The sequence below is a fragment of the Thalassophryne amazonica genome, chromosome 13, assembly GCF_902500255.1.
Source record: "Thalassophryne amazonica chromosome 13, fThaAma1.1, whole genome shotgun sequence".
NCBI classification, from domain to species: domain Eukaryota; kingdom Metazoa; phylum Chordata; class Actinopteri; order Batrachoidiformes; family Batrachoididae; genus Thalassophryne; species Thalassophryne amazonica.
The window spans coordinates 36,630,757-36,653,899 of record NC_047115.1 but is presented as its reverse complement, the minus strand read 5'-3'; the positions used below and the strand labels follow the sequence as shown (position 1 = coordinate 36,653,899).

Below are 23,143 nucleotides of genomic sequence, written 5' to 3'. Positions count from 1 at the left end.
TTTGAATGCTCTTGTGTTTCCTGCTGAAGAAATTTGATAAAATGATTTTCAACCAATATCAAATTTAAGTATATGGTCTCCCCCCCCCCCCCCTTTTTTTTTTTAAGGCCCGAAGCGTGGGTTTAATTTAAAGTGTGTGTTTTGGGAGGTGTCCCTATGCAGCTTGGCTAGGTGTTCCATCTGGTTGTCTCTAATACATTTGGCCTTACTCTTGTGCAGATTGTCTCCTTCTCTCTTCCTGGTTGGGTGGACCCTTTGGTGTGTTTTGCTTGTCAGATGCAGTAGACCTATGGGATCTCTCAGGGTGCTTGATCACCCTTTGCCGCTGGTTGCTTACTTGGGTGACCCTGGGGTTGTCTGTGGCTGGGCTTGGGGTCCTTCAGGAGTTTTCTGGCTCCTTGGTGGCTGTTGAACCCTCCATTCCAGGCATAACAGTTCTGGTTTGTCTGGTTGGCTGCAGGGCTTCTATGGTGTTTAGAGTGCCATCTGATCTCTTGGAGATATTCTATTAATGTCCTGACTCAGTAGACCAATTGAATTTGCATCATCCTTGTTGGTTACCAGGTGATCAGCAAACATTCCGGACACAAATCATATTTATTTTCTTTGATCTATTTTTTGGGGTTCATTACTATAAAATAATGAATGTTTATTTGTGCAATGTAAGAATATTTTTGAGTCGAAAGATAAAGCATTCTACCTCTTTAAATGAAAGATTCCATCTTTCACCGAATGAAAATATTCTTTCCATTGGACAAAAGGAAAACATTTAATTATATGACACCTAAATAGATCTGTGCCATTTGAAATTTGATTTACAGGAAGCTGACAGCAGGGGGTACAGCAGAGTATATGTGTGTAAGTGGGAGAGACAGTGAAAATGGGTATGGTCTTTTGCTTTTTCTTGCTACTCCAGTGTACAAATCTAATGTAAATAGAATGTTACATAGTACACAGTAAATTTTTAAGACTGCTGGGCCTTATTTGGGTGAGGTCGAGCAGCATGAGATGGTGCTGCACATTGTTGCATCCATCCATCTCAGTATGGAACCGTCTTTGGTTCTAAATAGCAACCACCCTGACATGTGACTGGCCGAAGCTATGTGAAAAAGGATGTCTGCCTCCTGTAGCCACTGAGGTCTTCGGTACTGAGGCACATATATTCTCAATCATGTCCCAAGAACGGTGCTGCATGGTCAAAGTGCGATAGGGTACTTTTCTTCACAGTACAAGTGGTCCTCCTTATCTTAATTTCCAGAAGTACCCATTTAAATGATGCATAGTCATTCCAGCAATAACCAAGCATCACCCAAAGAGACCTGGTACCAAAGATATCTAGTCATCACCTTAGATCTCTGGCTATCGCCTGTGTCTTACTCCAGTAATACAGAAAGACAGGAAACACCATGACCCAAAATTGTTGGACCTTCATTCTTCTGCAAAGATGTTGACATCCCCAAGCACATCTGTCCAGTATCTCATGACTCCATAAGCTCTTGACGGGCATCTCACTAACTTCAAAAGCCAATAACCCAGAGAGTAATACGTTCACCCACTTACATTAGCAGCTTTCTCTGAAAATGTCAAAATAGAAATTTCACACTTTTCTATGACTTTCCCCAACATGCACTGGTTATTCTGAACATTTTGAATACCTTGGAAAATCTACAGCTGCTGCAGTTTAGAAAATACAGCTGTATTTGAAGTAACATTCTGGATGAAAAAGGGCATGGTCATTTTCGGGCTGTTTTTCACTATGATAGTGTTTATTTAAAGCTATTTGCATTGGGACTAAATGTAGTCCTGGTAGAAGCTATTTTACTCTACAAAATTTATTGTGTACTCCAGAACACATGGGTATGGTCCATGTGTACAGATAATCCATTTGACCAAATTTGCCCTCATTGCAATTTTCAGCAGTTACTTTGAGGAACCCACCTTTCCCTATTCTGTAGTAATGACAAATTGGTATGTAAAATCTTTGTGTCCTTGCCTCATGTATTGGAGATTGGCTTACTAATGCCTCATAATGATACTAAGAAAGAGTAGTTTTAGCACAACATAGTTTCAAAATTGCCCATGCTGTCTCAAACTAGGGTTGAGCAATGTTATTATAATGTGGTGGTTGTGGTGAGCACCAGCGCATGTTCCCAGACCTAACGACTTGAATATTTATTATATTAATTTTTGTAATAATTGATGTATGTCTGACAGTTCACATTAACCTTTTCATCTCCTTAATTTTATTGGAACTTTAATCCTACCCTTGGACTCACTCATGGGCATGATGTTTCTGTCCCCATCAAATATTGACAGATTAATTGAAGAGACATTTCTAATGATGTTAGCATTGATTCCAGCTGCAGGTCTGGCTGATTCTGGCCACTGACATTGCTTGCTTTCCAGACATTTCTGCTTTTACTATCAGCTTTTTCACCCTGAGCAAGATAAAAAGAAAAAGGTCTTGCTGAGAAGATGACACAAGACAGCCCTTGCATGCTAAAATGGATCCTGGATGGCTTCTGGCCCTTTCTTCCCCCTGTAATTGAGGGAGTGTCTGTCACTTTGCTTATCAGCTACTGTTGCATTCTGTCTTTGACAAGCCAAAACAAGCAATCTACTGATTGCCATTTTGGCAGAAATGTCAATGTTTGTCCTCAGTTAACTGATGCATATATATATATATATATATATATATATATATATATATATATATATATATCTCAGGAGGTGAAAATAACAGAAAACTTTTTAGTTTTGATTTCTCTCTTTCTTTTTTGAAAGTCAAGTACTTTACATATTTGGAAGTAAGTAATTGAATCTGTAATGGAAAACGCAAAAGCCATGTTTGAATAGGCGCTTTGTGAGTTAGACAGTGTAAGTCACATTTTTTTAGTAGTTTAAGAGGTCCTGCGACTTATATACAGAAAAAAAAAAATCATGATTCACGACCATGAATTTAATTTGCACTTGAAATGAGAAACACACCATTAAACTGCCTGCCTTTTTTAAAAAAGGAGAAAAGTAGAAACTTCCTAACAGGGCTTGACTAATTTCAGCACGTGTTTAAAATAGTCAGGTCACTCCTGAATCGCATTCTTTAAACAAGTGATTGTCATGGCATTACTATTTTGAGTTTTCCCTCACGTTGGCTCCAAGTAAAGTACAATTAGCAGTCATGCTTACTTCAAGCAAATATAGCTATATGAATAAATGTCTTTATCAAATAGCAAAGAATATCTATGACACAAAGAATTGCGCCGTAAAAATGCACAGGAACAGATATTCATGTCTGTGTGTGCACAGTGCGCTGTTACAGTGCAAACTAACAGATGTTCATGTCTGTGTGTGTGCGTTGTTTCAGCACAAACGCAAAGGCGTTCATTTGCAGATTAACCCTACGAAAATGGAAAGTTGATAGGACAAATATTTTTGGAGAAATTATCAATTTTAGCTAACCAGTAAACAATGGACGTTGTGCTGCAATGCACCATGGGAGTTTGGGGTTTTGGTATTTTAAATGTTGTTATTGTGGTTCATGTTAGTTTAACAGTTTTGTTAGTGTTATTGATTTATTGTGTTTTTGTAGTTCAATTGGTTTAGGCAGTTTAGTTAAGTGTTATGTTGCTGTTACTATGAGTGAATTAAGGTCTTGTTGGCACCATGAGTGAAATGTGTAGTGCTTTTGATGTCTTCTGCCACAATCTCTGTTTGTCACATTAAAAGCACCTGCATAAAGCAGAATGCAGAAAACACAAACGGCTCTGCGTGCATGTGTGCGTGCAATTCTAATCAGGCACAAACTGGGGTGAGCTCATATTTGCCATTTGGTATGTATTTTGGGTCAAGGATGAACAGTACCAAAACCAAACATTGATAGGACTAATATTTTTAGATAAGCTACATATATTAGCTAATAACACTGAACAATGGACACTGATATTTACATTTTGGACTCACACGCCAATCCACCAGGGGGCAGTAAATCATCTATATATTAAGTGTGCGTGCATGATTTTATTTAGCAAGTTCAATGTAAGTACATAATATAATTGTAAATACATTAAAAATATATGGATGACACAAGAAAGTGAAAACACTTCTTTACGTTATGGTCCATTTAAAAATGGTCCATCTCCTGACAAAATAGAAGTAAAAATAAAATATTATAATAAAAATACTGGTGGTAGTAGTAGTAGTAGTAGTAGTAATAATAATACTGTTTAATAATACTGTGTGTATATTTTAACACGAACCTAAACAATTTATAAATGCATTAAGACGGAAAATTAACATTCAAAAAATATGTAATTAAAAGGAAATAAAAGGGTTGAGTTCTTCAAAAAAAACTGCTGAGGTATGGTTCTAAAAACAAACACAAAGTCAGAAAGCCTGTTAGAAGGGTGTTGCAGTCTTTGAGGCAAGAGATAATTGTGGGCTATACCAGGAGTTGAGTGGCATTTTGATTTTGGAACGGGCAAATCTTTCTGATATTAAATAGCGAGAAAAGGGTAAATTGTCCCATCTGGGTGAGTTATTGCCACAAGTGGAAAAATGAAAGTATTTTGGGGTCTTGTTCACTAGTGGGAAGAAGTTGTGTCCACTGTTCTGTGGACACTATACCGTACAGTCATGGTGAAGAAAGCGCCGTGCCAGAAAGCAAGGCCCTCAATTTGTCTGTTGATTTAAGGTTCATGCTCCGGTCCTCATGAACTTTGGGAAATGACTAAAAGAACAAGGTTGTGGATACAAGCAGCGGAAATGAGGTTCCTCCTTGTCCGTCAGACACAGGGTGAGAAGCTTGATTATCTGGGAGGGTCTCGGAGTAGAGCTGCTACTACTTTCCATCGAAAGGAGCCAGCTGAGGTAGTTCGGGTGCCTGGCAAGGACGCTTCCAGTCATCTCCTTAAAGATGTTTTTTTTTTTTGCTACATCCAACTAGGAGCAGGCCCCGGGGAAGACCGAGGACATGCTGGAGGGATCATACAACCCCTGGCAAGAATTATGGGATCACCGGCCTCAGAGGATGTTCATTCAGTTGTTTAATTTTTTTTTTCAATCTTTTTATTGATTTTATTATTTTCAACATTAACAGAAATAAACAACATAGCAGTATCATCATATAATAACTTGTTCAAGTATTACTCTTATCTTTACATTCATAACTGTATACCCGAAGGAAAAAAAAAATATATATAAAATAAAACAAAAACATCCGCCCCCCCCCCCCCCTTAAAAAAAAAAGAAAGTCATGTACATATAAAGAACACTATACCTGCACTAGGTTAACATATCCAAAAAATAAAAAACCAGGAGGACGCTGGTCACATTTTATTTGTTAAAATGATCCATAAAGGGTTGCCATGTTGAGTGGCACAGCTTGACATTGTCTCTCAGTGAATATCTGAATTTTTCCAATTGTAAATGGTGCATAACATCTCTCAATAGGGCTGGATGGGTCGGAGGAGCTTTGCTTTTCCAATTCAACAATATAAGGCGTCTCGCCAACAACGTCACAAAACTCAAAACATGCATTTCTTTTTTACTTAAATCCTTACACGTAGATACACCAAACAATGCCATTAATGGATCTGGGGGGAGTTTCTTCTTAAAAATTTCAGACAGTGTTTCAAATATTTTAACCCAGTAAGTGCCGATATTAATGCATGTCCAGAACATATGTGACAATGAAGCGGGAGCCTGGCCACAACGATCATATGTGGGATTTACTCCTGAAAACATTTTAGACATCTTCAATTTGGACAGGTGTAATCTGTGCAATATTTTAAATTACCGTATTTTCCGGACTATAAGTCGCACCGGAGTATAAGTCGCACCAGCCACTTTATCCATTATAAAGAAAAACAAACCATAAATAAGTCGCACCGGAGTATAAGTCGCACCAGCCACTTTATCCATTATAAAGAAAAATAAACCATAAATAAGGTCCACTGGACTATAAGTCCCATGGACATACAGGTATGTTAACATGAAAAGTTCAGATGATAATATTGTGACGGCTACCGTTTTCGGATGCATATTTCACCAGTCGCAACTTGTAATCTGCAGAGTATGATTTTCTTTTTGGTGGCATTTTTTCGGGCCTTCTCCGTTGTCTTGTTATGTTATCAGTAACGTTAAAATTTTTATTTTTCTATGGTAGTCAGAAGTCGCAGGAACAGTCACACAAGCCTCGAGTGCCCTCTCGTGAGCTGCATTTTACCTACGGATATGTTTGTATTTTGCGGACCACATTGCGAGCCGAACCATGCAGCGTCTACCTGCGCAGCTCATGACCTCCCAGCGTTGTCGATCCAGCTCCTTCCAAGTGGAGACGCTAATCCTCCGCCGTCGCTCAGTGCTCCCATGCAGCTCTCAGCGTCAACTCTGCTCACACTGATATCCAAGGGTTGAAGCTGTCTTGTTAGCCGTCCCGGAATAAACACCATGTTCGTCTGCTTCAAACGCTTTTCACAATCATCGACGCCAGCTCCTTCCAAGTGCACACGCTAATCCTCCGCCGTCGCTCACCCAATGCTCCCACGCAGCTCTCAGCATCAACTTAAACACTCTGCTCACATTGATATCCAAGGGTTGAAGCTGTTCTGTTCGCCATGCCGGAATAACAGCAAGCACCGAGTTCGTCAGCTTCACACGCTGTGGGTGAGGTGAGGAATACGCATCCAAAGTTCTGTTTCTGATTGGTTATCGCAACCAGCGTGAACTATAGGATGGCCGTCATACTACAGTGCCCATGATGCATTGCATTTCCTTTTCCGGTGGCCATTTTAAAACATAGATCGACTCTGTCACGTAAAATTGTTTTGTTACAGTAAATTAATTGAGATCCTACCGGTATATTTTTCATTTATAAGTCACACCGGAGTATAGGTCGCACCCCCGGCCAAAACATGTAAAAAAGTGCGACTTATAGTCCGGAAAATACGGTATATTAGTCCATGTCTGCAGCAGATTGAGGAGGAATGAACCCGTTCCTGCGCTGTAGTCCACTGTTCCTCAGTCATGTTAACACCTAGTTCACTGCACCAGGCATCTTTCAGGTGATCCAATGTGGCTATACAGTCTAATTGTGAAAGTTTGTTGTAAATCCTGGAAATAGCCCCTTTCCTTAGTGGGTTTGTCAGGAACAAATCATCTGAAGCAGTACTCTGCGGTGCATTGGGAAAGGATGGAAATATTTCTCTGACAAAGTCACGTATTTGAAAAAATCTTTGCTGTCTATGTTAAACTTTTTCTGGAGTTGTTGAAATGTGGGAAAGGCATTATCAATAAATATATCTTTAAGTGTATGCACGCCTTTGAATTTCCATTGTTGAAATGACAACCCTGAAAACAAAATATGGGCTTGATTATGGACCAGCGGCATTAAAATTGAACATTGATCCCAGTGAAAATGCCTTCTAATTTGAGACCAAATCTTAAGATAATTAAATACCACAGGGTTTTTGCATTTATATTTACCAAGTTCAAGGTTTGAATAAACTAAAGACCTCAGTCCATTAGGAGAAAAAAATTTAACTTTCCATCCGTTCCCAAACAAGTCTATGAGCTCCACCCCAGAATGACATGCAGCGTATGTTACAAGACCAATAATGAGCCAAAAACAGGGCTCCCTGTTCCATTCCTCCCATAGTTTTAGGTCTTTGTAAGAATGTTTTTTTAATTCTGGGTGTCTTTTTGTTCCAGATAAACTGAGAAATTAAAGAATCAACTCTCTTGAAAAATGCTTTTGTTAACAAGATGGGAATGCATTGAAACAAATAAAAATTTGGGTAAAGTGGACATCCTGACTATATTTATTCTTCCGGCAAGCGAGATAGGTAACTTAGACCACTTTGTAAAGTTTTCTTCTGTTTGTTGAAATAAATTAGTAAAGTTATGTTTGAAGAGGCCAGAAAACTCTTGAGTCACATTTATTCCCAGATATCTAAACCTATTCGAAATGGTGAAAGGAAACGAGGCAAAAATGCTTTTGTTTTGTTTAGCTATGGAGTTAATTGGAAAAAGTATGCTCTTTGATAAGTTAACTTTATATCCTGAAACTTTTCCGAAGTCCATTAACATATTCCTAATTTTCGTCAGTGATTTTGTAGGATCTGTGATATATAGTAGCAGATCGTCTGCGTAAAGCGATACTTTATGCTCCGTACCACCTCTTAATATGCCTTTATCGTCCTTTGCAGAACGTAATGAAATGGCTAAAGGTTCTATAGCAAGAGTGAATAACAGAGGGGACAAAGGACATCCTTGTCTCATGGAGCAATGGAGAGAAAAGGGACTAGAGTTTATCGTGTTTGTCTGTACTGTGGCCTGAGGCATAGCATAAAGCAGCCTGACGAGATATATAATTAGAGCTAAGTCCAAACTTCGACAGGGTCGAGAAGAGATAATCCCACTCGACCCTGTCGAAGGCCTTCTCAGCATCCAGCGAAAGTAAAATTTCAGATTGATCATTTGTATCGTGCGTGTAAATAATATTAAATAACCTCCTAATATTAAAAAACAATTGTCTGTCTTTCACAAATCCCATTTGGTCCTGGGATACAATTGTTGGTGGAACTGACTCTAATCTCCCTGCTAGTATCTTCGCTAGTATTTTATTATCTACATTTAATAGGCCAATGGGTCTATATGAGCCTGGTTCGAGAGGATCTTTACCAGGCTTGTGGATCAGAGAGATAGTAACCTCATACATAGTTGAAAGCAAACATCCTTTACTTAGTGCCTCATTGTATACATCCAAAAGAAGGGGTGAAACCTGTTCCCCGAAGGCTTTATAAAATTCTGCGCTATACCCGTCTGGACCAGGACTTTTTGAACATTGCATATTTTGAATAGCCCGTTTTATTTCCTCTGTTATTTTTTTGTTCCAATTGCATTCTATGTTCAGAAGATATAAATGGGATTTGGAGACCTTCAAAAAATTTCTCAATTAATATTGGATCATTTTAGATTCTGAAGAATAAAGTTTTGTATAATATTCAAGAAATGTTTTATTAATCTGCTTCGGGTCACTAGTTGTCTGCCCTGTACTCATTTTTATTTCTGTTATTAACCGCGAGGCTGCAACTGCTTTAATCTGCCGTGCTAACAGTCTATCTGTCTTTTCTCCGTGCTCATAATACTTGTGTCTAAGCTGCATCAGCAATTTAGTTGTGTCATTCGTGTAAAGTAAGTTAAGCTCTGTTTGCAATGAAACCTATTTTTTTTTGTAAAGTTTTGTAGAAGGTGAAAATGAGTATTTCCTATCTATCTCTAACAGTTCTTCAGCAATTTTTGATTCCATTTCCCTTCGTTGTTTATTCCTTTGGCTGCTCAATGAGATAATCTGGCCTCTCAAATATGCCTTTAGTGTATCCCATAATATGGATCGTGTGACCTCTGGTGTATCGTTTATTGAAATAAATATTTCAATCTGATTCTTTATTTCCTCAATTAACTGATTATCTGACAGCATGCTATTATTAAATCGCCATTTTCGTGCGGTTGATCCATATCCAATTGCTAACTGAAGAAATACTGGACTATGATCAGACAATACCATTGGCTTGTAATCACAACTTTGAATCTGTGTCAGATACTTGTAGTCTAGCAAGAAGAAATCAATTCTGGAATACGAGTGATGAGCAGGAGAAAAATAAGAAAACTGCTTTATCTTTGGAGACAAAACCCTAAATTGATCAACTAGCTTATATGAATTAATAAATGCATGCATAGCTTTTGCGGATTTAGACATAATCACTGATCTCTGAGATGATCTGTCAAGATCGGGATCTAAGACAAGATTAAAATCTCCAATTATTAATTGATGGGAATCCATATTAGGCAAAGCCGATATAAATGATCTGATAAAACATTCATCATCTACATTAGGAGCATAAATGTTCACATGTGTAACTGGATTATTATAAAGTTGTCCTGAAACCATAATGTACCGACCTCGGGAATCAGATGTTACTTTTGATGCTTTAAAGGGGACGCCATTCTGATAACAGTGGCTGTGCCTCTGCTTTTTCCAGTAAAGTCTGAATGAAATACCTGCTCTATCCATCTGACCCGCATCCTCTGATGATTCTGATTTCTCAAGTGGGTTTCTTGTAGAAATCCTATGTCCGTTCCCAACTTTCTAAGATGTGTTATAATATTGCCCAGTTTAACAGCTCCATTAAGACCTTTACAATTCCATGAAACCCGATTTGTCAGATTATGAGATTTAACATTTTTATCAATGTCACTAACCATACTCTTCTTGTTGGTAAAGATTCACAACCCAATCATTCATTATTTCAACAGGTCCCCAAAAATAATTACTCATAACCATAGTGCAGGTAGAAACATGAACAAAAACAAAAAACTCCACTGAACTTGTCCCTGTTCCCTCTCTGTTCCTCCCTAAACAAAAAATCCCTATGGAACTTGGGCAGAGGAACACAACACAAAACCAAACCCCCCAAAAAACAAAATAGTCTAGTTTGGATTCAGAGAGATATATGAACATCTGACTTACCACTAAGCCCCTACACAATTATATCAAGTATATCCAGACCCCTTATTGAGTATAGACTGACAAACTCACAACTAACTTTTAACTGAGGACCCAAAGTTGTCCCCTATTAATCAAATCAAATCAGTTTTATTTATATAGCGCCAAATCACAACAAACAGTTGCCCCAAGGCGCTTTATATTGTAAGGCAAAGCCATACAATAATTACGGAAAAACCCCAACGGTCAAAACGACCCCCTGTGAGCAAGCACTTGGCAACAGTGGGAAGGAAAAACTCCCTTTTAACAGGAAGAAACCTCCAGCAGAACCAGGCTCAGGGAGGGGCAGTCTTCTGCTGGGACTGGTTGGGGCTGAGGGAGAGAACCAGGAAAAAGACATGCTGTGGAGGGGAGCAGAGATCAATCACTAATGATTAAATGCAGAGTGGTGCATACAGAGCAAAAAGAGAAAGAAACACTCAGTGCATCATGGGGACCCCCCAGCAGTCTAAGTCTATAGCAGCATAACTAAGGGATGGTTCAGGGTCACCTGATCCAGCCCTAACTATAAGCTTTAGCAAAAAGGAAAGTTTTAAGCCTAATCTTAAAAGTAGAGAGGGTGTCTCTCTCCCTGATCCGAATTGGGAGCTGGTTCCAGAGGAGATGAGCCTGAAAGCTGAAGGCTCTGCCTCCCATTCTACTCTTACAAACCCTAGGAACTACAAGTAAGCCTGCAGTCTGAGAGCGAAGCGCTCTATTGGGGTGATATGGTACTATGAGGTCCCTAAGATAAGATGGGACCTGATTATTCAAAAACGTATAAGTAAGAAGAAGAATTTTAAATTCTATTCTAGAATTAACAGGAAGCCAATATGGGTGAGATATGCTCTCTCCTTCTAGTCCCTGTCAGTACTCTAGCTGCAGCATTTTGAATTAACTGAAGGCTTTTCAGGAAACTTTTAGGACAACCTGATAATAATGAATTACAATAGTCCAGCCTAGGGGAAATAAATGCATGAATTAGTTTTTCAGCATCACTCTGAGACAAGACCTTTCTAATTTTAGAGATATTGCGCACATGCAAAAAAAGCAGTCCTACATATTTGTTTAATATGCGCATTGAATGACATATCCTGATCAAAAATGACTCCAAGATTTCTCACAGTATTACTAGAGGTCAGGGTAATGCCATCCAGAGTAAGGATCTGGTTAGACACCATGTTTCTAAGATTTGTGGGGCCAAGTACAATAACTTCAGTTTTATCTGAGTTTAAAAGCAGGAAATTAGAGGTCATCCATGTCTTTATGTCTGTAAGACAATCCTGCAGTTTAGCTAGTTGGCGTGTGTCCTCTGGCTTCATGGATAGATAAAGCTGGGTATCATCTGCGTAACAATGAAAATTTAAGCAATGCTGTCTAATAATACTGCCTAAGGGAAGCATGTATAAAGTGAATAAAATTGGTCCTAGCACAGAACCTTGTGGAACTCCATAATTAACCTTAGTCTGTGAAAAAGATTCCCCATTTACATGAACAAATTGTAATCTATTAGATAAATATGATTCAAACCACCGCAGCGCAGTGCCTTTAATACCTATGGCATGCTCTAATCTCTGTAATAAAATTTTATGGTCAACAGTATCAAAAGCAGCACTGAGGTCTAACAGAACAAGCACAGAGATGAGTCCACTGTCTGAGGCCATAAGATCATTTGTAACCTTCACTAATGCTGTTTCTGTACTATGATGAATTCTATTATCCCTAGTATGCGCCTATATACATATACCCTCACACACACAAAATAATAATAATGATAATAACAATAGGCACAGCCTATATGACAGTTTAGTAACATTAGAATCTTCACATATAAATACACAGGTAAACAATTACCAACTCAAAAAAAAAAAAAAAAAAAAATCAAACCTTTTACTCAATACAAGTAGTAACAATTTTTTTTCTTTTTTTCCTTCCCTCTTTCCTTCCCCTTTTCTTCTCCTTTTTTTTTTTTTTTTAAATTAATAACTTAGTAGACTAATTTACCTGGTTAATGGTTTATCAGTTCAGGCTGTGAGATTGACCTTCCAGTAATGTCTGATGTAATCTGTTATATCTGCGCTGTTTAGTTCAAACCGTCCCCTCGCGCATTTAACACTCCATCCTCAGATGCGGCCGCTCCCCCCATTGTGCCCTCCGACGTCCTCAGCTTGATGTTTTGAATAAACTTCTCCACTGCCTCAGGGTTGGTAAATGTGTGTCTGGAGCCATTCACTGTTACCACAAGTTTGGCTGGAAAATACAAGCTGTACGTAACTCCAGCGTTGTGGAGCTTCGACTTCACCTGATTAAATGCTGCTCGCTGCCATCCGACTTCGGGACTCATGTCGGGGAAAATATAAACAGGAGAGCCCCCATAATGTAAGCTGCTCCTGCTCCTGGACAGTCTTAGAATTTTTTCTTTATCCTTATAATAGTGCAGTCGGACAATGATGGCCCTCGGACGCTCCCCACTCCATGGTTTGGGAATCTTCTGTGAGCTCGGTCAATAACAATGGGGGAGTCGAAGTTGTCCTTCCCAAGGACCTCCGCCAAAAATTTGGCAACAAAGTCAGTGGGGTTGCCAGCCTCAGCACCCTCCGCAATTCCAATAATGCGGATGTTCTGTCTGCGACTTCTGTTTTCTAAGTCCAAACATTTTTCCTGTAACTTCTTATGGTCCGTCACCAGTAGTGTGTATGATTTCTCCAGTGCTGTCAGTCTATCAGACGTATCACACAGGGACTTCTCCATTTCCTTCTGTGTATTAGCTGCCTCCTGCTGTAGTGTAAACAGCCTCTCAACTTTGCCCATTAGTTCGTCTCTGGTAGCTTTTATAGCCGCTTTGGCTTCTTCCCGCAGAGAGGAGATGTCCCTGTGAATGTCCCGATGCATACTATCGATCTTAGAATTAACACCGTCCAAACTATCCTCGTACTCTTTTAATCCCGCACGGAGTTCCGCGCGTAATATTCCCACGGAGATGGGGGCATCCTCTCCGGTCTCCGCACTAGCACTAGCCTTAGCCTTAGCTGCTTCGTTTCGCTCATCAGGCAGGGGATCAATATCTATGGTCTTCTGTGTGTATTTTTTTTTCCTTTTTTGGCTTCTGTACTGGTTTTATGTTAGTTATCAAAGATACTTGGGTCTGGAAATGCGAAATAATTAAACAGTATACGGAGCTGGACGCTTACACTACTTCACTCCATGACGCTGGAAGCGGAAGTCCCCCAGTTGTTTAATTTTGTAGAAAAAAAGCAGATCACAGACATGACACAAAACTAAAGTCATTTCAAATGGCAACTTTCTGGCTTTAAGAAACACTATAAGAAATCAGGAAAAAAAAATTGTGGCAGTCAGTAATGGTTACTTTTTTAGACCAAGCAGAGGGAAAAAAATATGGACTCACTCAATTCTGACGAATAAATTATGGAATTACCCTGTAAATTTTCATCCCCAAAACTAACACCTGCATCAAATCAGATCTGCTCGTTAGTCTGCATCTAAAAAGGAGTGATCACACCTTGGAGAGCTGTTGCACCAAGTGGACTGACATGAATCATGGCTCCAACACGAGAGATGTCAATTGAAACAAAGGAGAGGATTATCAAACTCTTAAAAGAGGGTAAATCATCACGCAATGTTGCAAAAGATGTTGGTTGTTCACAGTCAGCTGTGTCTAAATTCTGGACCAAATACAAACAACATGGGAAGGTTGTTAAAGGCAAACATACTGGTAGACCAAGGAAGACATCAAAGCGTCAAGACAGAAAACCTAAAGCAATATGTCTCAAAAATCGAAAGTGCACAACAAAACAAATGAGGAACGAATGGGAGGAAACTGGAGTCAATGTCTGTGACCGAACTGTAAGAAACCCCCTAAAGGAAATGGGATTTACATACAGAAAAGCTAAACAAAAGCCATCATTAACACCTAAACAGAAAAAAACAAGGTTACAATGGGCTAAGGAAAAGCAACCGTGGACTCTGGATGACTGGATGAAAGTGATATTCAGTGATGAATCTCGAATCTGCATTGGGCAAGGTGATGATGTTGCAACTTTTGTTTGGTGCCGTTCCAATGAGATTTATAAAGATGAATGCCTGACGAGAACATGTAAATTTCCACAGTCATTGATGATATGAGGCTGCATGTCAGGTAAAGGCACTGGGGAGATGGCTGTCATTACATCATCAAATGCACACGTTTACGTTGATATTTTGGACACTTTTCTTATCCCATCAATTGAAAGGATGTTTGGGGATGATGAAATAATTTTTCAAGATGATAATGCATCTTGCCATAGAGCAAAAACTGTGAAAACATTCCTTGCAAAAAGACACATAGGGTCAATGTCATGGCCTGCAAATAGTCCGGATCTTAATCCAGTTGAAAATCTTTGGTGGAAGTTGAAGAAAATGGTCCATGACAAGGCTCCAACCTGCAAAGCTGATGTGGCAACAGCAATCAGAGAAAGTTGGAGCCAGATTGATGAAGAGTACTGTTTGTCACTCATGAAGTCCATGCCTCAGAGACTGCAAGCTGTTATAAAAGACAGAGGTGGTGCAACAGAATACTAGTGATGTGTTGGAGCGTTCTTTTGTTTTTCATGATTCCATAATTTTTTCCTCAGAATTGAGTGATTCCATATTTTTTTTTCCCCTCTGCTTGGTCTAAAAAAGTAACCGTTACTGTCACAATTTTTTTTTTTCCTGATGTCTTATATTGTTTGTTAAAGCCAGAAAGTTGCCATTTGAAATGACTTTTGTTTTGTGTCATGTCTGTGATCTGCATTTTTTCTACAAAATTAAACAACTGAATGAGCATCCTCCAAGGCCAGTGATTCCATAATTTTTGCCAGGGGTTGTATTTTTCAGCTGGTTTGTGAACTCCTCAGGTTCCCCCCTAGGAAGAGGTGGAGAACTTGGTCAAGGATAGAGAATTGTAGGCTAAGCTGCTTGGTTCTACTGCCACCACAATCTGCACCCAGATATGCTACAGAAAATGAATGACTGAATGAATGAACAGTGCAAAGTAGAATGATTGGGAGACATAGGCAACATGGTAATTTATCCACTTTGTTTATCTTTCTTTCTTTGTCTGTTTAGAAAACATGTAAATTTGAATGCTGAACTGTGATAGGTTGTCAGATTATGTTGCTTTTAGTGGAGGGAAGAGTGTCAGTTTTCTTGCCCTTTCTCACATCATTGCCTCGTTTTTATGCTAGCTAAGAAACTGAACCAGAGCTGCAGGCACCACTATTGGGTACATGATGGAGGGAGACGGGACACACAGCATGTCTGTTTGAAAGCCTCAGTCGTGACATGACAAAGTGTTGTTGTGCAGTGGACTAAGGCTAATGACTCAGAGTGAAGCATTAAGGTCTTTCATCTGCTGAAATGTAATATTTTATTTATTTTATATAAAAATGTATTCAAGTAAAGGTTAGCATTTAGTCTTCAGATGTGTTATTTTACGTCAAAATAAGCCTGGCAAAAAAGGTCATGTTTTCTTTTGCAGGTTATTTGAAGGCTCGTCACCAAGAAAAATTGAGAAACTGAAAACTCTGCTGTGTTACTTTAGGAGAGTTACAGAAACCAGTAAGCATTTTTTTAAAAGAGCATATTATGTAGCTTCTTTTATGCTGGCCATGTTTGTAGTTGTACTTTTCTTATTTATTTGTTTCTGTCAGGGCCAAAGGGTCTTGTTACATTCACAAGACAAGTCTTGTCCAACTTTCCAAAGTGGGAAAGGTATTGCACTCTATTGCACTACACTGTGTATGAATTTCATGATTTATCTGTGGTACTGTGTGAAAGTTTTAAACATGATTAAAACAAAAGATGGGGCTCCCCCTGTGCATAATTATCAAATAATTTATGACATCGAATGATAAGCATTAAAATCTAAACTAAATATCTTGTGTAACTACCTTTTAATGCTGAATTCATTTGGGTGAACCTTATCATACATTCTCTGGCTGCATGATGTAGCAGTAAATATATTTTTTGTTAATTGCTACTTAATTGAACAACCATTTTGGATTCTTTCTGCTTAAGTTCTCAAACTCAGCTGACACGCCTTCATATCACCTGTGAGGGGACGATTGAGGAGGGTGGATATGGGATGCTGCAGGTAAGACGTTTTCCACTTTTGCCAATAATACCACTTAACATTGTTCATTTTGGCATAATAAATATAAAGCTGTTTGTGGTAAAATAACACTGTTCTTTTTGTGATGTTATAACAAACACATTGCATGCGCATGATCAAATCGTTTAAATTTATGTGCTTTTGGGGAGATTGGTTGTATGTGATTAGGTGTGTAAATGGTACATCACTAAAACTATGGCCCACAATGCCATGGGTGCGAGTCCTGATCTGGGTATCTTTATTTTATATTAGTCCTTTTCTTGAGTGTTGTGTATTAAACAGGGACTCATTTTCCAGAAGTTTCTGATGAAGACTGTTTTGGAGCCACTCTTTCAAATCTTTGTAAGCTTAAGGGCCCTATCACACATAGTGCGAATATGTACAACTCAGGACGACTCATGACAGTAGAGCTCGTATGAGCGCACCACGAAACATCCCGCGTCGGGCAGGCGTGCACGATGCCGGTGCGACGATTGGTGCACATGGGAGCACAGTTCCAGCAGCTGCGCGTGTGGTTACACATCCTGCAGTTGCTGTGAAAATAAAACAGATAAAAAATACATAAATACATGTCACCCACGGATTCAAACCTGCGCTTTCCAAAAGCTCTGGTTGCCAGTCAGAAACTTTACCATTGAGCTACTATCACAGGCCTGTGAAAGGTGCAGCAAACTGCCTGATATCAGGAAGGACATGGACGTATTTTTAAAAAAATGACACACCATATAAAAACATTGCATTATATTGAATCCCTCTTATCAAGCTGGCAGTACAAATATGACCCGTCTGTTTCTCTGTAGATGACCCAAGGTCACAGATGTACAGTCATTAAATGACATGAATGAGAAGCAGTTCGCTTGTCTTATCGTGTCCACATCAGCTGGGGGGTGTCCATCCGGCCTGCGCGCATCTTGCTGGCGTGCTGCAGTACTGACATCGCTTCATGTAGAACATAGCTCACGTGGGTAATGTGACAGTCAGATCGCCTGCGTGTTATGATCTGACGGTCCATTTCAACCTGAGGGCTGCCTGTCAATGGGCTGCAGCGAGCGCATATGCTGCAGCCCGTCGCCACAACGATATGTTTTTATTTATGTCCACGTGATGACAGCAGGCCGACACACGTGTCACAATGGGCAGTTGTTAGTCCATGTCCGTCGAAATACAGTACGTGTTGTCCAGCTGGGATGTACAGATCAACAGATCTCCACAACCGCTTCTGTTGACAGCCACACCTCCTGTCAGTTCAGAGCACAGACCAAAGCCACACTTGTGGGGCACTTAGACAAATTTCACTGCCAGCACAACAGTGATTGTCTGCTGACTATTGTCATGACAACAGTGCGAATGGCCACACATTTTCTAAGTGCCATGCGACCGGTGTTAGATGTTTGTGTGTGTCAGCTGGAATTTGGCCGACACCTACCACGAGAGGGTACGATGGGCTCGCACAGCGCACACTCTGTCTTTCAGCCAATGGTGTGTGCATATTGTTGTAGCAACAGGTGTACGAGGCAGCTGTGATTTTACACGTTTTGCACACGATTGCTGTTGCATGCGCACTTGATGCGCAAATTGACCAAATTCGCACTTTATGCGCAAATTGACCAAATTCGCACTATATGTGAAGGGACCCTAAGAAATGTTCTCCAAAACTGTCTTGAGGTAAATCAGAATGATTATAGAGTAATAAATGTCTTGTAGCAGCTTAAAAGCTGCTTAGGAAGCTCCAGTACTCGGAGGAGGAATAAGAACTGTATGACTTGGGTGTTGTTGTTTTTTTTTTTTTTTTCCTCTTCTACTGCATTTATAACTCTGTAAGTGTAATCATGATGCATAGTGATGCTTTGAGGTGGTGTTTGGTAAGAGATGTTTCAAGAAGGTATTTTGGAATCGCACAAAAAGAAAAGGAGTAATTAAGGAATCATATCCACAATTGATAGTGTGCACCTTTGTGAAAAAAGAAAAAAGAAAAACAGAATAACTGTCAATATTTTTATTACCTCTGCCAAGGAGGTTATGTTTTCGGTCGCGTCCGTTTGTTCATTGGTTGGTTGGTTGGTTGGTTTGTTAGCAGGATTACTCAAAAAATCCTCAACGGATTTCAATGAAATTTTTACCAGGGGTGTATCTTGGCCTAACTTAGAAGTCATTAAATTTTGGTAATGATCTGGAACACGATCCGGATCCAGTAATTATTTTTAAGGATTCTTTATCATTGCAGGATAGGGCCAATTTCAGCATTTTTGCATCTAACTTCATAAAGACGGGTCACAAAGGCTGAACAAAAATTAAGTTACAACACAACAATAATTTAGCGTTTGTTTCTCCTCATTGAATAAACTTGTTATTAGAAAATAAAAAAAACTTGTGTAGTTCATGCAGTTTCTCTTTATAAATACTTTTGCTGAAGATCTAAGGGTTTAACCCTCTGGGGCCGGCGCCGTCGGATACAACAGCTGAGACCAAGCTTTACTAAATTATAAATAGCTTTTTAATAATATGAAATGGAAACTTGCTCTTTTTTTTTTTTTTGCTGAAAAGTTAACTCCGCGGATTTTTGAGCCACCGTCCCCCAAAAAAAAAACAAAAATTGCAAGGCAAATAGAGTAGAAAATATAATGTGCTCAGAAATGCAAAAACAGTGAGAAAGAACTTCACTCTTGTTGAAACTGTTTCAGGATTTTATTGGATGAAACTAAACTTTGTCACCTGTGAATATTGCAGACGTGACTTTGTGAACACTCTGATCATGGTTCTTTGCTGCTCTACAAAATGCAGTTTTATATATTTTGTGTCAACTTAGATACGTTTTGTTATTATGTAATGCAGCAAACTTCACTTTGCATTATCAGCATTTTTTTCTCATATTTTGGTAGTGGTATTTTTGGGCCATTGATTGTGTGGGGTCATTCAATAATCTGTGGTAAAATTAAAGCATCTGGGGGTATTTCTGTTTTTACAGTTGTGCTCAAAGGTTTACATACCCTGGCAGAATTTTAGATATTTTTGGCCATTTTTCAGAGAATATGAATAACACAAAAGCTTTTTTTCATTCATAGTTAGTGGTTGGGTGAAGCCATTTATTGCCAGACAACTGTGTTTATTCTTTTTAAATCATAATGACAACAGAAACTACCCAAATGACACTGATCAAACGTTTACATACCCCTGTTCTTAATACCGTGTATTGCCCCCTTTAATATCAGTGACCGCTTGGAGTCTTTTGTGGTCGTTGTGGACGAGGCTCTGTGATGGTAAAGCTGCCACTGACTGTCTTGGACTTTATTTACATCAGTTATGATGAAATACAAACAGTATGGCACTCTATGGTACATCTGTGTGGAGTAGACAGTTCTCAAGAACTGAGTGACTGTGCAAGAAGGAGAAAAGTGAGGAAAGACACGAAAACACCCAGACAACCCAGAAGACGTTATAGGCTTATGTGGCTGTGATTGGAGAAATTGTGCACAGTGCAAATTTTGCCTTTTGTGTTGTTAGTTTTGTGCCGATGGTCTGTGATTGTGACAGAGTTAGGAAAATGGCTATTGCAGTGTTCTTTTTTTATGACATCGTACAAGTTTTATAAATCCGTGGACACTGATCAGTGTCCGGACTTCCGGGATGAAACACATCAAGAATCAAATATTTTCTTTTACAGTTTTACACATTTAAGAAGTTGTGTGGCTGGGTGTCATTAATGATCATTAAGGCTTAAACAAGAATTTCAGTGCAAAACTGCAACTACACACACACACACACGCGCACACACATAAAACAAACATGCACAGCAAACACATTTTAGATATTTCTATGTCAGTTAATAAAGCAAGTTGATTCTATAAGAAAAGTAGACCAGTAGGAGATCTCTTTAATCCACACATTTGACAACAGCCTCAAGTTTAATAAATTAATAGATATTTGACGATATTTTTCATTGGTTGTGTTCAAAGAAAAAATACATTTCTGGCCTGGCACTGTTGTTTAATTTTTACAGATCTACCATGGACTGAATAATAAGCAGGTCAAAGGACACTAGGAAGAAGCCATTAATTGAGATTAAAAAATTTTGTTGACGCACTATAGGTTGTATAATTAATCTAAATTGGGCAGAGTAGTCTCGTTTGAGGGTGTACTTTCGGGGACAGTCCCATTATCATTGCACACATTAAATCTTGCTAAAATGTACCGATACAACCTCTCCCATTTGCCTTGTCTTCCCTTCTTCACTGTAAACTGAAAAAAACCCCTGCACTTTTCATGACTGCTTTGGTGATTTTGAAGTGATGCTGTGTTTGTGTTACACACTGGCAGGCTGTCCCCAGATCCCCTATCATGGAGGGGTTCAAACGAGACTGAGTTGCTCCATTAACACGTTATTCTGACAGCCATTAAAAAAAAGTTGTTCATAAAAAAAACTTGTTAAAAATAGCATTTCTCTGGTCTAAGGTTGCTAATTATGGACCTACCATATAAATCAAGGGAAAAGGGTAAAATAAAATAGAACCTCTTTGTATACAGCTGTTGCAATGGTCCAACCTGACTAATGATGTGCCTCTTGACCAGCCTTCATGAACTCGCCTGCTAATCCTGCTCTTGACTATGTGCCTTAACCTCAAAACTCTATGTATAGTTCAGGGTTCCATGGTGGAGTTTTATTCTTTCTTGTTTGTCTGACAGCTGATACACTTGAGTAGCTTGGAGAGGCAAGGATCATGGAGAATAAGATGATGAGGATGAGCCATTTGAATGGGGCGACCCAGTGCACCAGCAGTCCAGCAGGCGGATTGATGGCTACCTTAGCAAACTGGGTGCTGGTTGTGTCTTGACATTTGATAGGGCAGAGGGGCTGTCATTCTGTCAGAAAGTGGGATTGAAGGGTAAGCGGGTGACGATGGGGTGAACGAGTGAAGGAGAGGAAGAACCGAGCGACTGGAGAGAAATACGCACATACAAACACTGTGATTGTCACACAGATTGATGTGGCTGCGGCTCACTGAGCAGAAGGCTCTCTCCTGACAGACTGTTTAAATAGCAGCATTGTGATTGAATAGGCTGCCCTCTTATCCATGCCACAAAAACAAAATGCGAGTTTACCTGACACCAAGTTCCAATATCACATCAAAATATTTCCTTAACTGAGACAAGAGAGCTAAATATAATCACATGTGACGTCTCCACACATTAATTTTGGATGTACAGACATTTTCTCAGCCTACGAATGCTGTTCAAGGAGTTCTTGCTTTTTTAATCACACATTTGATATTCCATTCAACACTTCCATGTTATGGAGGATAGGTCTGATATTGCAGTAACCACCACAGTGTCTGTGCTGTTGATGTACTTAATGATAAACTTTGAAATATAGGTTTAATATAGCCTAATATGATGTAATGATCTTCACATAATAGTAACACACCATACAGAGATGTGTATGAAGGAAAATAAGTTTGGTCTGACATTTTCAAGGGGAGAAACATTTGTGTTTTAACTGATGCATCATACTGTATGATACTGATTTTCATAAAAGCAACTCCTCTTAAACGCATTTATACAACGCCTGGCAAAAATTATGGAATCACCGGCCTCGGAGGATGTTCATTCAGTTGTTTAATTTTGTAGAAAAAAAGCAGATCACAGACATGACACAAAACTAAAGTCATTTCAAATGGCAACTTTCTGGCTTTAAGAAACACTATAAGAAATCAGGAAAAAAAAATTGTGGCAGTCAGTAACGGTTACTTTTTTAGACCAAGCAGAGTGAATAAAATATGGACTCACTCAATTCTGAGGAAAAAATTATGGAATCATGAAAAACAAAAGAACGCTCAAACACATCACTAGTATTTTGTTGCACCACCTCTGGCTTTTATAACAGCTTGCAGTCTCTGAGGCATGGACTTAATGAGTGACAAACAGTACTCTTCATCATTCTGGCTCCAACTTTCTCTGATTGCTGTTGCCAGATCAGCTTTGCAGGTTGGAGCCTTGTCATGGACCATTTTCTTCAACTTCCACCAAAGATTTTCAATTGGATTAAGATCCGGACTATTTGCAGGCCATGACATTGACCCTATGTGTCTTTTTGCAAGGAATGTTTTCACAGTTTTTGCTCTATGGCAAGATGCATTATCATCTTGAAAAATGATTTCATCATCCCCAAACATCCTTTCAATTGATGGGATAAGAAAAGTGTCCAAAAATATCAACGTAAACTTGTGCATTTATTGATGATGTAATGACAGCCATCTCCCCAGTGCCTTTGCCTGACATGTAGCCCCATATCATCAATGACTGTGGAAATTTACATGTTCTGTTCAGGCAGTCATCTTTATAAATCTCATTGGAATGGCACCAAACAAAAGTTCCAGCATCATCACCTTGCCCAATGCAGATTCGAGATTCATCACTGAATATGACTTTCATCCAGTCATCCACAGTCCACGATT

General features: G+C 39.2%; 1 protein-coding gene across 3 annotated transcripts in view; it reads left to right on the top strand.

Annotated features, from left to right (window-relative positions):
• parga (poly (ADP-ribose) glycohydrolase a) overlaps positions 1 to 23,143 on the top strand; it is a 79,119-nt gene that overhangs the window by 34,895 nt on the left and 21,081 nt on the right. For all 3 annotated transcript variants that reach the window (XM_034184547.1, XM_034184546.1, XM_034184548.1), the window contains 3 exons: positions 16,062 to 16,141; positions 16,234 to 16,294; positions 16,601 to 16,676. In XM_034184547.1, the coding sequence (XP_034040438.1) occupies positions 16,062 to 16,141; positions 16,234 to 16,294; positions 16,601 to 16,676 (217 nt within the window). The remainder of the gene's footprint in view (positions 1 to 16,061; positions 16,142 to 16,233; positions 16,295 to 16,600; positions 16,677 to 23,143) is intronic.